At 50.0% G+C, this 16,320-nt stretch overlaps 1 protein-coding gene, 1 long non-coding RNA gene and 1 other non-coding gene across 5 annotated transcripts in view; 2 read left to right on the top strand and 1 right to left on the bottom strand.

Annotated features, from left to right (window-relative positions):
- Positions 1 to 422: 422 nt before the first annotated feature.
- Positions 423 to 9,866, bottom strand: LOC125910847 (uncharacterized). Its single transcript, XR_007454192.1, has 2 exons — positions 9,765 to 9,866; positions 423 to 772 (listed from the first exon to the last, which is right to left on the bottom strand). It is a non-coding gene; the product is annotated as an uncharacterized LOC125910847 (long non-coding RNA).
- On the top strand, positions 9,595 to 9,667 carry TRNAK-CUU (transfer RNA lysine (anticodon CUU)). The gene has a single exon. It is a non-coding gene; the product is annotated as a tRNA-Lys (tRNA).
- Positions 9,867 to 16,009: 6,143 nt separating the features above from the next.
- MORF4L1 (mortality factor 4 like 1) overlaps positions 16,010 to 16,320 on the top strand; it is a 23,942-nt gene continuing 23,631 nt past the window's right edge. For 2 of the 3 annotated variants that reach the window (XM_049614389.1, XM_049614388.1), the window contains exon 1: positions 16,010 to 16,237. In XM_049614389.1, coding sequence (XP_049470346.1) covers positions 16,198 to 16,237 — 40 coding nt within the window. In that variant the 5' untranslated portion in view covers positions 16,010 to 16,197. The remainder of the gene's footprint in view (positions 16,238 to 16,320) is intronic. The other variant, XM_049614390.1, reaches the window with a different exon arrangement.

The raw sequence follows: 16,320 nt of genomic DNA, 5'->3' as shown, positions 1-16,320 counted from the left end.
TCTCTTGCCTGTCTTAAGGTCTCCCAGACAAGTTCAGAGGGCAGAGATAGCCGAGGCCCTGCCCGTCACCTGGCCCCTCCTGGCCGGGCCTGGCAGTGGGGCGGGCCGGGGCTCTAACACTGCCCTGACCCTGCCTTGCCGGGCACACAATCCCCCCAGGACTCTAGCTCAGCCAGTCTCCGACTGATTCACTCTCGTGTGTAAGAGACAGTTTAAAAGCTCCCTTGGAGACGTTGGCTTTGATCTCCATAAACATTCCCTTTGATAAATACCAGGATCCACAGAGCAGCTATTTTGAAAGACCCTATGTAGCAATGTGCTGGCATGTCTCTGTTACTTTGCAGGTTAAGGAGACCCAGACGGCCCTCTCCCTAACTCTCTGTGTCACCTTGAGCAAATCCTCACACCTTTTCAAAAAATAATTATTTTTCCTAAAATTTTAATTCCGGTGTAGTTAGCATACGATGTTATATTAGTTTCCCGTGTACCACATTGTCATTCGACACCTCTGTGTTACTCACCAAGCCCACACCTCCCTGAGCCTCCGTTTCCCCATCTTCGGAGGGGGAGACGTTTAGTTTATCTCAACTTCGTTGAGTTGCTCCGGGAAGTAAAGGAGAAACACCAGCCTGGCACATAGTTCCACTCATCGAGAGGTGAGGTCTGTTATCTCTGCTGTTATCTCTGATTCCTGATGGCTCCCAGGCCCGGCTACGCCTTCCTCCAGGGTTCGGGAAAGTCAGCACGGGTTCGGTGAAGACTCGGGGACTCCCTAGGGATGGAAATTTATGATTTATGATCTCCTGGCCCCTGCCGGTCCAAAATTCAACTCTGCTGTTGAACATCCACCAGTATCTTTTTCAAGATTGCTCTGGCTGTTTGGGGAGAAAAAGGAACCCTCGTGCACTGCTGGTGGGAACGCAAACTAGTGCAGCCACTTTGGCAACAGTATGGAGGTTCCTCAAAAAGTTAAAAATAGGGGCGCCTGGGTGGCCCAGCTGGTGAAGCATGAGACTCTTGATTTAGGCTCAGGGCATGATCTCACAGTTCGTGGGATCGAGACCCAACTTGGGCTCTGCACCGACACCGAGGAGCCTGCTTGGGATTCTGTCCCTCTCCCTCTCTCTCTGCCCCTCCCCCACTCATGCGCACTCTCTCTTTGTCTCTCTCAAAGTAAATAAACATGACACAATTTTGAATGAAAAGAACGTTAAAAGTAGAACTACCCTACAATCCAGCAACTGTGCTACTAGGTATTTACTCAAAGAACACAGAAATACAGATTCGATGGGTCACATGCACCCCGGTGTTTACAGCAGCACTATCGACAATAGCCAAATTATGGAAAGAGCCCAAGTGTCCACCGACCGATGGATGGATAAAGATGTGGTGTATGTATACAATGGAATCGTATCATCCATCGAAAAGAATGAAATCTTGCCATTTGCAATGCCATGGATGGAGCTAGAGTATATAATGCTAAGTGAGATAAATCTGTCAGGGAAAGACAAATACCTTATGATCTAACTCGTCAGTCGAATTTAAGAAAGAAAACAAATGGACAAAGGGGAAAAAGAGAGACGAGCCAAGAAACAGACACTTGACTCTAGAGAACACAGCGCTGGCCCCCAGAGGGGAGGGGGATGGGGGGACAGTCGGAGGGGATGAAGGAGGGCGCTGGTGGTGAGGAGGGCGCTTGGGGTCCCCTTCCCCAAGATTCCGGCTTCATCCCAGGTGCTTTATGCGGAGCCAGGAGCCCGCATGCTGCCGTCCTCAACTTGCCCGGGGCCTGAAGCGCCTGCAGGGTTGACACGATGTTGGAGGCAGTGGGGAGGGGGCTCCAATAAGAGGCGTACTGACTCTTTGTGCTGCTCCAGAAAACACAGAGCATGGCACTTACCACCTAAACCGTGGGTCAGAGCATGACTGGGTGACGGAAACACATCGGCGGGCGCGTGACTATCAGAACTGTCTGGCCCGGAAATTCCGTCCTCAGTAAGCGATACCTCTCCCTTCCCCAGGCCCCCGGTCACCTCTGTGACCGTTCTACATGCCATCTCTGTGCATCTGACGGTTCTAAGCACCTCACGTAAGTGAAATCATGCAGTATTTACACTATCCATCCTTCTGTGTCTGGCTCATTTCACCGATCACAGTTTTTTAAGGCCCACCTGTGTTGTAGAATATATCACAGTTTCATGCCTTTCTGTGACTCATACTCCGTCGAATGCGTACATGGATTGTGTTTATCCATTGACCTGTTGGTAGACAATTCAGTTGCTTCCACCTTTAGGCTATCGTGAATCACCTGCTGGGGACATTACGTACCAGTATCTGTTCAAGTCTGAGATTATAAAATGGCCCAGTGGGGACCTGTTTCCTCCTTTGTAAAACGAGCAATTGTGTGACTTCCAGCTCTAAGAGTCCATGAAGTGAATTGGCTTCCAAATAAACCAAGGGGTCTCTGAGGTCAAAGGTCCACATGTGCCAGCTGCCCACCCTCCAGAACATCAGGGTTCATCAGGCATCCACGGCCTCAGGACCCAGGGCAGCCAGGGAAGACGTGCTTACACTGAGCCCTGCACCTGCTCTGAGCTGGGATCAGTTGCTAATCCCCGGAGGACCCCCACCCCCCACCCCCAGCTACCGGGCAGGAGGTTCCAGCCAGGGGCTGGGTCCAGAGGGTATTCTCTGGTGGAGAAGCGTGGGGCACCTGCTCTCACGCTTGGTGGCAGGACCCTCAGACCTCAGCTGATCCCCGCCATGCCTGAGATGGCAGGAGGGCAGGAGGCCTGACTCTACAGCCAAACAAACGAGTACTGGGCGGGGGGTGGGGGGGTGCAGAGGGTGAAGGTCACCCTGCAGAGGGTGAAGACCAGCCACCTGCATGTTACGTGCCACCCATGGGCAGGTATGTTCAGCTGGCGTAGTGCCAGCATTAAAAAATATTTGGTTGGTGAGATTTAAAAATCAGGAGTTTTTAGGGGCATCTGGCGGCTCAGTCGGTTAAGCGTCTGACTCTTGATTTCGGCTCAGGTCATGATCTCACGGTTCGTTAGTTCGAGCCCCACATCAGGCTCTGTGCTGACAGTGCAGAGCTTGCTTGGGATTCTGTCTCCCTCTCTCTCTGCCCCTCCCTTTCTGCCTTTCAAAGTAAATCAACTTTAAAAATGTTGTAAAAATTAGGAGTTTTTAGTTAAAATCCAGGTTTCTGGGTCCTTTTTAAACAGTAGAGGAACTGCTGGTGCCACATGGCCGGCAGTGGCTCTTTGGATCCAGACTCACAGGCGTCCCTTGCCCGTCCTCTGCCCAGCCCCGTGGTCCAGTCAGCGGCAGGCCCGGACACCGGAGCCAGTTCAAGCATACTTAAATCCCTTTCAGCCCAGCAAGAAACACTTCATGAGCTCCAGAAAGTGAAAGGTCAGATTTAAGAACTTATTAGCTGACTGTGGCACAACGGCCGAAGCAAGGTGCTGGGGCTAGCCGGCCTCCTCCGTGTTTTGGCTCTATTGTTCATTAGCCGTGTGACCTTGAGCAAGTTACTTAACCTCTCTGTGCCTCAGTTTCCTGATCCTTATGATGGTAATGACAACACTTTGCTCCCAGGATTGCTGGGAGTCTTGAAAGAGCTCACATACACAGAGTGCTCAGGAAAAGAGCCTGAGTTGTGGAAAGTGAGAAGGGGGGTGCAGAGCAAATGATCATGGGATGCCCAGCAGGAGGCCTTGAAGGTGCCCGGGCACCAGCTCGCAGCACAAGTGTGTGAAGCCCAGCCCTGCAACCTGTTAGCTGTGTGCTCTCGGACAAGCTTTTATTTATTTCTTAAATTTTTTTCTTTAGAGTTTTGGATCTTGATCTTTCTTTCTTTCTTTCTGTCTTTCTTTTTTTTTTTTTTTTTTTTTTGAGAGAGACAGAGACAGCACAAGTGGGGGAGGGGCTGAGAGAGAGAGAGAGAGAGAGAGAGAGAGAGAGAGAATCCTAAGCAGGCTCTGCATGGTCAGCACAGAGCCCAATGCAGGGCTCAAACTCACAAACTGTGACATCATGACCTGAGCCAAAATCAAGAGTCGGACGCTTAACCGACAGAGCCCCTCCCTGGCCCCCCTGAAGGTGCTGTTAGCTCATGGGGGTGCTTCACAGGGCGGGGACCCCACAAACGACAGCTACTGCTGTGAAGTGCTCGGCGAATGCTCTCGGCCCCTGCCCACAGCTTCTCTGGGCGCGGCCCACCCCTCCCAGGGCTGCAGAGTGGACCTCGGTCTGAGGCTGGAGACTGAACTGAAAAGAACAAAGAGGCTCTTCGGGGCACAATGGCAGCATTGTGAGCACAAGGGGCTCACAGTTTCCTTTCTGTCCTCAACCTGCAGAGATGCCCTGTGGGGCCTGGGTGGGAAGGCGTGGGAGCCCTTCCAGAATTCTGCCAGCTAGTCTCAGAGAAGGTCAAAGAGGAGGCACAGGGCCTGCTGGACCCTTGTGTGGGTGTCCTTGTTATGTAGATGAACAATATGGGGCGCAGAGTGGGAGACAGACTTGCCTGACGTCACAAAAGCAAGTTGAGGGCCGCAGCCCCTGCTCCAGACCTCACCTCCCCCGGGGTTTTCTTAGACTTTAGACATTTGACCTTTTCTCCAAATGAAGTTGTATATCCTGTCATTAAACACACGGACAAGATGCAAAAAAGTAAACGTTTATCTGGCAACTTAAATATTTAGAGTATGTCTAAACTCTTATCCTGTTTTGGCATTTTTTCCTTCTTTTTTAAAACAATAGTTTATTGAGATATACTTTACATAGTATAAAACTCATTTTAAATTTTTTTTAAATGTTTACTTACTTTTGAGAGAGAGAGAGAGAGAGAGAGAGACAGAATTCGAGCAGGGGAGGGACAGAGAGAGAGGGAGACACAGAAGCAGAAGCAGGCTCCAGGCTACGAGCTGCCAGCACGGAGCCCGACACGGGGCTCGAACCCATGAGTGGTGAGATCATGACCTGAGCCGAAGTCTGACGCTTCTGCTGAGCCACCCAGGCGCCCTAAAACTCACTTTTGAAACTGTGTGAGTCAGTGGGTTTCAGCGTGTGGCTGTAGAATTATCACTGTGGGAGGTGGCCGTCAGTCTCCTCCCTGTGAGGACGTGTGGATTCTAGACAATCAGTGCAGACGCGATCCTACGCTGTGGTCTCTTCTGACTGGCTTGTGTCACTTAGCATAAGGCTTTCCGGGAACATCTACACGCAGCCTGTGCGAGCACTTCACCCCTTTCATGGCCAGAGACCTTGGGCATCTGGATGTGCCACGTCTTACTCGTTCACCCCCAGGTGGTAGACACGTGGCTGGTTTCCACTTTCCGGCTCTCATGAACAGCCCTGCTGTGGACACTGGGTACCACTCTTTGTGTGGACGCGTTTTCGTTTCTCCCGGCACCTACGTAGGAGCTGAACTACTGGGTCGGACAGTGACTGTGCAGAACCTTCCGAGGACTCGGCAGACCGTTTTCCAGCGGCGTTGCTATGTTGCCCCAGCACGTGTAGGGGGTTCCCCTATCTCTACATCCTCAGCGGTACTTGTGATCACCCCTCTGCTTCCCTGCAGCCGCCCAGCCGGCTTGGACCTCCAGGACACCTGGTCCCCACCCGCAGGATGCCCGGGGATGCCCCGGGGCTACTCCCCTACATCAGGGCCCGCATGGTCTATAATCCTGCCTCCTTGATACGAATGCTGTCATCGGCGGAGGGCATGTGGCGTGGTGCTCCTCACTGAAGGGGCACCCACTGAGGGTGGGAAACAGGGGCCTCATCCAGCCGAACTCCCCGCCTCGTGAGGAGGGTGCTCAGCGCCCTGGGGAGCAGGGGGCAGGCGGCCCGCACATCCAGCGCGCACGTCTGCCTGGCGCCCCGGAGGCGCTTTGCGAACCGCTAGGCTGCATGGGTGGCCCAGTGGGCATTTGAACGTAGGTGGTCTCAGGCCAGCGCCCCAGTGCCCGCTTTCCACACACTTGGCAGAGGGACATCGTTGAGTCAGAGGGAGTGTAGTCGAGCCTGGCTGTACAAAGAACCCGCTCACCATCTGGGGAGCAGTAAAGACTTCCTGGGGAAGGGGCCTCCTGACTGAGCTCTGCCAGGATGGAGCTGAGAAAGGAGAGTGGGGAGGAGACTCCCGGCCAAGGGCAAGGGCCCTAGGCAGCCTTCAGGTGCATGGCTCTGCCCCTCCCAGAGCGGTGGGGCTGGGGCAGCAGGCAAGGGGTGAGGGCGGGGGCGTCGGGCACCCAGGTGAAGCCAGGCCCAGCAAGACCAGGCAGGTGTGCTGATGGGGCTCAGACTTCGGACTTCACCCCGAGGCGGTGGACCAGCCTGCAGAGTTTTCGGGGAAGTACCCGAAAGACGGTGCCGGCTCAAGAGATCTCCCCAGATCACCAAGGAGTCTGGTTTAGGGGCGGCTGGTACCCGGAGGGGAGAAGGAAGGCGACCAGAGAGGCTCTCTTTTCTGCCGTCTCCATGGTGACACTGGAAGACGGTACAGGTCCTTTGAATGAAATTTCCTTAGTGAAATTTCAGGTGTTTTTGCGTTTCAGGCTGGCCTAGACCTTGGCGTCACCCCCTTCTCTGTGACAGAGGGGCAGGGAATGCAGGGCTGAGGTGGCCTGAGGCAGAGGGACGCAGACGTGCTGCCAGCCCGTGCAACCTTGGCCACCCGTCCTCCCTCACTCCCTCCTCCTTCCCTCCTCCTTCCTCCCTCCCTCCCTCCATCCTCTCCCCAGGTCTCCCACGCCCAGCACCTAATGGAAACCAAGTCTGTGCCTCCTGGGAAGAGCTTCTCTCCTTGCACTCACTCGGTGACGTTCCACAGAGGGCACCAGCACTTCTATCCAGGGGCGTGGATGGTCACCAGTTCGCGAGCTCCTTAGGGACCTCCTTAAGCCCTCCCTCTGTCACACCCCCCCATCATTGTTTGCCCTTGAGGAAAAGGAGGCCTACATTAGGGAAATGACTCGCATGAAGGTTAAAATCGCAAAATAACTTCCTCAAAAAATTGAACTTAGAGTTTCCGTACCACCCAGAAATCCAATCTCTGGATACACAACTGAAAGAACTGAAAGCAGGGATTGGAACGGATCCTCGTGCACCAGCACTCAGAACAGCATCGTTCACAACAGCCGGAAGGCGGAGTAACCCGCATGTCCGTGGGCAGATGAAGAGGTAAACACAATGCGGCCTACGCATGCAACGGAATACTATTCGGCCTTAAAAGGGAAGGACGTTCTGGGGCGCCTGGGTGGCGCAGTCGGTTAAGCGTCCGACTTCAGCCAGGTCACGATCTCGCGGTCCGTGAGTTCGAGCCCCGCGTCGGGCTCTGGGCTGATGGCTCGGAGCCTGGAGCCTGTTTCCGATTCTGTGTCTCCCTCTCTCTCTGCCCCTCCCCCGTTCATGCTCTGTCTCTCTCTGTCCCAAAAATAAATAAAAAACGTTGAAAAAAAAAATTAAAAAAAAAAAAAAAAAAAGGGAAGGACGTTCTGACACCTGCCACAACGTGGATGAACCGTGAAGACAATATGCTCAGTGAAATAATCCAGTCACGAAAAGACAAATATTGTATAATGTCACTTATATAAGGTACCTAGAGAGATCGTATTTATAGACAGAGTAGAATGGTGGGTCCCTGGGCTGGGGAGGCGGGTGGGGGGCTAGTGTCTCATGAGGACAGAGTGTCAGTCTGGGAAGATGAAATCGTTCTGGAGACAGAGGGTGGGGGATAGTTGTACTAAGTAGGAATGCATTAATGGCACTGAACTGCATTTATTTTTTAACAGGTTTTTCTTAAATGCTTATTTCTTTGTTTTTGAGAGAGAGTACGTGCACACAGGCAGGGGAGGGGCAGAGAGAAAGGGAGACAAAGAATCTGAAGCAGGCTGCAGGTTCCGAGCCATTAGCGCAGAGCCTGACGTGGGGCTCGAACCCACAGACATGGATCATGACCTGAGCCGGAATTGGATGCTCAACCGACTGAGCCACCCAGGCACCCCTGGGAGGGTCCCATTTTAAAGTCTTACTTCTGCTTTACTTTTTTTCTTTCTCATCTATTGTTTAAAAAAATAACCTTTTTATGATCACACAAGTTTATATATGCATTTTAGGAAGCTAGAGAATAAAGGCAAGCAAAAATTCAAAAAGAGGGGTGCCTGGGTGGCTCAGTCGGTTGAGCGTCCGACTTCAGCTCAGGTCATGATCTCATGGTCCATGAGTTTGAGCCCCGCGTCGGGCTCTGTGCTGACAGCTCAGAGCCTGGAGCCTGCTTCAGATTCTGTGTCTCCCTCTCTCTCTGACCCTCCTCTGTTCATGCTCTATCTCTCTCTGTATCAAAAATAAATTTAAAAAAAAAATTAAAAAAAAAATTCAAAAAGACTGAGAATTCCTATTCCCCAAGGGTCACCATTAATACCTTAATATATGGCCTTCTTTTTACTGAAACGAGAGATTACATTTTATCTGCAATCAGCTTTTTCTCCTTTTCTATTACAGTAAGTCAGCCACCCCACCTTTCCATTACAGTAAATGTTCATCTCATCTAATATTCAAATTACATCGGATTTCCTCAGGGGATCCCCAGATCTCTTTAATAGCTGGTGTATCCGGAACAGTGTCTGGTCTAGGATCATCTAGTGCATCTGATCAGTATGGCCCTTCTGCCTCTTCATGTGGGCCCCTGTGTGACTCTTCAGGTCCCCACCAACTGTTAACATAGTGGTTTAGCTACAATTTGATAATCCTTGTTTGTAAGGGTTTGAAAAGGATGCTTTTTCTGATCCTACACGTTTGTGCGGTTTTTCTCCCTACAAAGCAGAGCACTCCCTCATCCACTGGGACTAGTTGGTGACTGGGAACTACAGTGCCCGCTGGGGACGCAAAATAAGTCTTTCATTTTTCAGTTTTAGTGGGGACGAAGCTTGAAGTAGTGTCCCTTCCCACACTGAGGTGTTGCCAGTCTATAGGGAAGAGGTCTTCGCCTTTTAGATCTGCGTGGGAGCAAACGCTGCGTGGTATTTTCAATTAATTTCGGAGACTGCGTTGGCTTTTCCATAACCTTCTATTGTGTGAACAATGTGGCATGGCTTTGCTGAAAAATCCCATAAAACCTCGGAAAAATTCCAGAAACCTCAAAAGCACAGGGGGTCGCGAGAGGCCAGCTACCTCTACTACCGTGCCTCGGGCTCTGAGCTTTTCCGCAGGGTTTTCGGGCCATTCCCCGGGGAGCCTGCTTTGTGCGCGTCCGGCACCTCGTAGGTCCCCTGCGTCGGGGACGAGCGGTGCCCCGGGGTCTCCGGCACCTCCGCGGCCCCGCCCCCACATGCTCTCGGGTGTCCAGGCCCGAGCGGGGGTCGCCGGCGTGGCCAACTCACCGCCGACCGCTAGAGGGCCGTTTCCACGTTTTATTAGGCAATAAAAGTTTGCGTGCGCAGAATCAGAAACGAACTGCAGTGGCGACAGTAATGAAAAACTTTACCCCCAAAAGTGTGAGAAAAAAAGAAAAGAGAAGTGGTGCGCGAGGTTAAAATAACCTTATACCTTTGAAGAGCCTCGGAAAAGGCGCTGCTTCCGCCTGCCCGGCTAGCTCAGTCGGTAGAGCATGGGACTCTTAATCCCAGGGTCGTGGGTTCGAGCCCCACGTTGGGCGGCTGTGGTTTTGCTTTCCCGACGGGCCCCATCTCCCTTCCCCAACCCTGTCCCCCAGCTCTTGCCTTCACCCGTTCGACCGCCGACTCGGAGCTTACTGTTTTCATCTTCTGAGTGCACAGGTGAAGGTTACCTGATGCGGAGAGACACAGGTGCTGACCGCCCCCTGCGAAGGCCGGGGACTCGACTGCGAGGGTCGAGAAGACTCCAACGGTAATGAAACGGTGGCGTTCTGCCAACACGTTTGAGATGTGTGGGCCTTGATTAATATTTCATTAATTAGTATTTAATGGAATGCTGTGTGGTATTGATTAGTTTGGAGACCAGCTGTGACTCACGGGATTTTTTATGCATATTAATTTCCTGTTCTTAAATCCCTTAGAGTGAATCAACTTGCTTTTTGCGTGTGGGAAGGGCTCTGGGGCCGCTTCAGTGATCAGTTACTCGCTGTCAACACACCAGTTAGGACTGTTTTCACCTTTTCCCCCCTAAGTTAGCGATTCAAATAGAGTATTTTTCCGTCCCCCATTTGGGAGTCTGAAAACGTATCTCAAAAGTGACAAAGACTTTTTTTTTTCTTTCCCTGCATAGGTTTTCCTAAAAGAACCCAATTTCTTAGAGGGCAAAACTTGGCCTTTATGTTGACAGCTGCAAATGTTTTCCTTAGGATTTAAATCCTTTCCATGGTTCGCAGCAATTCCCAAACATTCTCCACAGCTACCAGATGCTCTTATCAATTCGGGATACAGTTTCAGACTTTGGAAGGAAGGCACAGAAAATTTCAGCATCAGAAATGAAGATCCCTAAATACCTCTATCATTACAGCACTTAAAAAAATCTCTAGGTGATGGGAGGTGACATAGAATTTTTCAAAAGGCAAAAACCTTGTTGGAGAAAAGGCGAACTGGTGAATTGACAAGAAGTCAATGAAGTGGCACACATCTATTGATTGGTGATTTTTAATTTTTAGTTCCGGTGTGGTTAACATAGTGTTATGTCAGTATCAGGTGTTCAATACGGTGATTCAATAATTCTGTACACTACTCAGTGTTCATTATGCTAAGTGCACTCTTTTCCCCAGAAGTCTTCATCATGCATCTGTCTAAAAACTTTTTAAATGTTTTATCTATTTTTGAGAGAGAGAGAGAAAGAGAGAGACAGAGTGTGAGCAGGGGAGGGTCAAAGAGAGAGGGGAAGACACAGAACCCGAAGCAGGCTCCGGGCTCTGAGCAGTGGGCACAGAGCCCAATACAGGGGCTCAAACCCATGAACCGTGAGGTCATGACCTGAGCTGAAGTCAGTTGCTTAACCAACTAAGCCCCCCAGGTGCCCCCATCATGCATCCATTTGAAACCGAACATTGTTCGAACAGTGTTACGGGGCGAATTGTGTTCCCATAACACGCGTGTGTTGAGGCCCTGACCCTTGTACCCCAGAACGTGGCCTTATTCGGAAATAGGGTTTTTGTAGATGTAATTAGTCAAAATGAGGATGTACTGGAGTCGAATGGGCTCTTACCCCCGCATAACTGGTGTCTTTATGAAAAGGGGGAATGTGGACACAGACGCACACCCGGAAATGCACATTTGGACACAAGGGGGAAGGGCCGCGTGAAGACACATGGTGATCAGAGCTGCCCTTTCTGCAGCCTGAATGGCGCCAGCGTTCCTAGTAAACCACCAGAGCTACAGAGAGTCGAAAAGCAGGCTCCCCCTACCCGCCTCGGGAGGAACCAGCACCTGGATCTCAGACCTCTGGGCTCCGGACTGTGAGACAGCAAATGTCTGTTGTTAAAGCCACTCTGTGGCACCCGTTATGGTAGCCCCAGGACACTAATATAATCCGTGTTCTATTAGGAGGTGATTTTGATTAAAAAAAAGATTTTTTATGCTTGGCATTAAGTAATTGCCGTCCGTTTCATTTTATTTCATCTGATCTCATTTCATTTCAAAAGTGTTGGGAAAAGCAATGGTTTGATTGGGTGTGGACCTACATTCAGCTCCGGCGAGGGTGTTAGGGTCACAGCTTCTTGAGAACTAACATTTAAAAATGACCTCGATCTCAAGGTATATTTTCTTCTTGCTGGCCGGTGATTGATTATGTTGACTAACGATTTATTACTAGTTTTACTGAAAGGATGTATTCAAAGATATATCAAATCAAACATGCTTGAGTCTCTCATGGAACTCATATTTGAAGCCTGTATTCAATTATTCTATGAATGATTCATTTTAAGAAAGCTTGCTAATTCTCTGTGGTTCAGTTTCCTTAACAAGTAAAGGACAAGAAAAAGAGATAACTCAATCAAATGAGATGCAAAGAAATGTGTGAACTGTGTTGGGATCCTGATTTGAACCCATCAATTATAAAAACATGTATGACACCATCTGGAGAATCTGAATGTTGACCGTGTACTTGAAGATATGAAGAAGTTATTTATTTACTTATTTACTTATAACTTTTATTTTAGAGAGAGATGGAGTGCAAGTGGTGGAGGGGGGCAGACAGAGAGAATCCTAAGCAGGTTCCACACTGAGCATGGAGCCTGATATGGGGCTCGATCCCAGGACCCCAGGATCATGACCTGAGCCAAAATCAAGAGTCAGATGCCTGACCAACTGAGCCATCCAGGCACCCTGGAAGTTGTTTTTCATTCATTCATTCATTCATTCATTCATTTAAATGTTTTGTTATTTATTTTTGAGAGAGAGCAGGGGTAGGGGCAGAGAGAGAGAGAGAGAGAGAGAGAGAGAGGATCCCAAGAAGGCTTCATGCTGTCAGCACAGAGCCGGATGTGGGGCTCAAACTCATGAACCATGAGATCATGACCTGAGCCAAAATCGAGAGTCAGATGCCTGACCCACCGAGCCCTCCAGGCGCCCCAGAACTTACTTATTTTTAACTTAATAACGGTATTGTGTTTAAAGAGAGCACTCATCTTTTAGAGACACATACTAACTTGTTTATGGTTGAGATAGATGTGATACCTGGGATTCGTGTTGTGGATTTTGGTGGAGGGAGGAATGCTCGTACCACCACCGGAACAAGATGGGCCACGTCAATACCTGCAGGGGCTGAGTGGTGGCTACACCCTGGTTCATTGTGCTATCCCCTCTACTTTTGTACATGTTTTTAAATCTTCGTACATTTAAATGCTATTTGATTATGCGAAAACAAACTTGTCTTAACCTCCTTAGCCCAGTGATCAAATTGAACATCACTGATGAGACAGCTAGACATCACGTGTGTCTTGATGTGACAACGCTGAGAAGTACACAGCATCGCCTCTAAGATATTCTTTTCCGAGACCCTCAACTTAGGTGTGATCAAGGCTTTAGACCTAACTTCAAGCTTATCAAAAACATAAGGAGAAGTGAGTTAAGGAACACCGTGAGTGAACAATCTGACAAATCCAGGATGCCAGACATTCAAAAAGGCTCGGGTTCCTCAGAAAGCAAATGTCATGAACACACGCTAATACCACTGATAATTCAGCATGTGTGTGGGTGGACCGTTTCGTGCCAAGGGCTCCCTCCCACCCTGCGGCAGGCTAGTGAGGTCAATGAGCTCTTTTCAGAGTGATTTTAAATGTATGAAACAAAACCACATAGGACGATAAAGGAAAACAATTATATTGAAGTACAGTTATCGAAATATCCTAAAATATGCCATGGTAATGTACATGCTTCATTTCTAATCTAACGCTCTAGCAGCAGGTCTGGTAAGTACAGCGATTTCAAAATAATGCTGGATGTAAATGATAGCTTAGAGATATATACAAGAACTACAGTGTGACATGAAAACAGCCAGTTTATCTTGTGGCAAAGCCACGGGTGCGGTTACTGTAGCTTGTTTCCTTCATTTACAATGAAGGGAAATGCTAAATTTCATTCTGAATGTGATGAAAGTAAAGATGTAATTTTTCACCTATCCAAGTCCATGGACCCTTTGAATTATATCCATAGATTCCTGTCTTGAGAACTTCTGGCCTAGATTTTAAAAAAGATTTTTTTTTAAAGTTTATTTTATTTACATTGAAAGAGAAAGCGCAAGCAGGGGAGGGGCGGAGAGAGAGAGAGAGAGGGAGAGAGAGAATCCCAAGCAGGTGCCGTGTTGTCAGCACAGAGCCTGACGTGGGGCTCGAAGTCAAGAACCGCGAGACCACGACCTGAGCCAAATTCAACACTCTTGATTTCAGCTCAGGTCATGATTCCAGGGTGGTGGCGTCGAGTCCTGTGTCGAGCCCCGAGTTGAGTGTGGAGCCTGCTTAAGATTCTCTCTCTCTTTCTCTCTCTCTCTCTCTCTCTCTCTCCCCCCCATTCATGGTTTCTCTCTCACTAAATAATAATAATTAATAATGATAATAATAAAATACAAATGCATTTTTAAAAAAGATTTATGTGCGCCTGGGTGTCTCAGTCATTAAGATCTGACTTCAGCTCAGGTGATGATCTCGTGGTTCGTGAGTTCAAGCCCCACACTGGGTGAGCTTGAGTCCCACTTCTTTCTCTTTCTTTGCCCCTCGTGGGATTCTGTCTGTCTCTCTCTCTTGCTCTCTCTCTGTCCCTCACTCACTTTCGCCCTCTCTCAAAAAAAAAAAAAAATCTAAAAAACAAGTAAATAAAAGACTTAAGAGATTTACCAACCAAACCCCAAATGTCATTTAATGCGTTCCGCTTTGAGAAAACAAGCCACAAGCATTCAAATATAAAAACATTTTAGGAACAAGTGAGGGAAGGTGAAGTGGGAATTACATGATTTTAGGGAATCATTGTTAATTGTGCTGTGTGTGATAATGGTATTGTGGCATGTAAGAGGATGCCTTTCTATTTTAGAAGTACAGAATGAGGAAATCAGGCATGGTAGGTAACATATTATTCTTTCCAGTTCTTTTTTCTTAATTTTTTTCATGTTTATTTATTTTTGACAGAGACAGAGCATGAGTGGGGAAGGGGCAGAGAGAGAGGGAGATGCAGAATGGGAAGCAGGCTCCCGGCTCCCAGCTGTCAGCACAGAGCCCAATGTGAGATCATGACCCGAGCAGAAGTCAGATGCTCAACTGACTGAGCCATCCAGGCACCCCTTTCTAGTTCTTTATGTTTGAAAATTTCACAATATCTAAAAGAAAGTGACTTGTAATGATATTTTTATTAGGGTATACGGTAGGTAGGGTAAAATGCATCACTCCTAACTGCACAACGTGATGAATCTGTACATATGTAAACACCATGTAGCCGCACCAAAGATATAGAGCACATCCGGCCTCCCCCAAAGTTCCCTCGAGCCCCCGTCCACTACCCTGATTGCTGGAGGAAATTCTGTTTGGTGTCTGCTTTCCTTTGCACAACCTGACTTCCCCCTGTATTAAGACCAGGTTGCAGGGCTGATGATACCATGGTTGGCAAGGATGCGGGAAAGCAGGCTCGCTTAAATTGCTGGTTGAAATGTAAACTGATGAGGCTTCCATAAGGCTGTTTTAAATGCCCACAGCCTTTGACTTAGTAATTCTACATCTCGGGTCTTAAAAAAAGAAAAGAAAAAGAAAAAGAAAAAAACCCCCAATGTGTGCAGTGGTTTAGGTGGAAAGACATACGTGTTTTTCTGTTTGTTTTTACAGTGAAAAGTTGAAAGCAACCTAAATGTCCGGCAACAGAAGCAAGGTCAGATAAACTAGGGTCTGGTTATACCGAGGTACCTCCTGAGATGGACAGATGTGACTGGAGTCATCTCTAGGCCACACCGTTAAGTTTAAAAAGAAGCCACAGAACACCATGTACAGTGTGTCTACGGGGAACGAAGAACCCACAGGGAGCGAAGGGAAACGATGCGGAGGTAAATGAGGGTAAGTAAGAGGATTGCTACCGGCGTGCGCTGTGTTTACACTTCCGGCTGCCGGATCAGAACAAGCCAAATATTCAAGTATGAGTTGTGTAGTTAACACAAAGGCAACAACCGCAACTTCGCTATGAATGGAGAAGGCAGAGAGGGTGCCGGGGTGCAGGCAGCGCAGGACGCGCGCACAGATGGGGCTGTGGTCACCTGTGTTGGGGGCGGCAGGTGAGGGGCTGAGGCGGGAACAGGGCTCACATTCAACCACTGAATTACTCTGACGCAGGCGACACTGAGGCAGCGCAAATGGAGGGCGGTGGGCAGGCTCACAAAGAGACCCCAGCCCCCGCGGGAGCCCTGACCAGCGGACCCTTCCCCCGGCCTCCCTCCCCTCCCCCTCCCCCTCCGCCTCCCCGCCCGCGCAGCCTCCCCTCCCCCCTCCCCTCAGAACTACGGCTCCCGGCGTGCCCCGGGGCGGCGCGGGCGCAGCGGCGCGTGCGCGGCGTGCGGCCGTTGGCTGGGGCGGCGGCTGCGCGGTCGCGGCGCGGTGAGGTCTGCGGGCGCTGGCAAATCGGGCCCGGGATGTAGAGCTGGCGGTGCCTGACGGCGCGTCTGACGCGGAGCTGGGTGGGGTAGAGAGTAGGGGGCGGTAGTCGGGGGTGGTGGGAGAAGGAGGAGGAGGCGGCGGCGAATCACTTATAAATGGCGCCGAAACAGGACCCGAAGCCCAAATTCCAGGAGGGTGAGTCCGGGCCCCCGGGGGGAGGCGGCCGGCGGCGCGGGAGCGGCGGGCCCGGCTGGGCGGCGGGGGCTCGGGGGCTCGGG

The sequence above is a fragment of the Panthera uncia genome (assembly GCF_023721935.1).
Source record: "Panthera uncia isolate 11264 chromosome B3 unlocalized genomic scaffold, Puncia_PCG_1.0 HiC_scaffold_2, whole genome shotgun sequence".
Taxonomy (NCBI): Eukaryota; Metazoa; Chordata; class Mammalia; order Carnivora; family Felidae; genus Panthera; species Panthera uncia.
The sequence above is the reverse complement of the archived record's forward strand: the minus strand, read 5'-3'. Positions and strand labels throughout refer to the sequence as shown.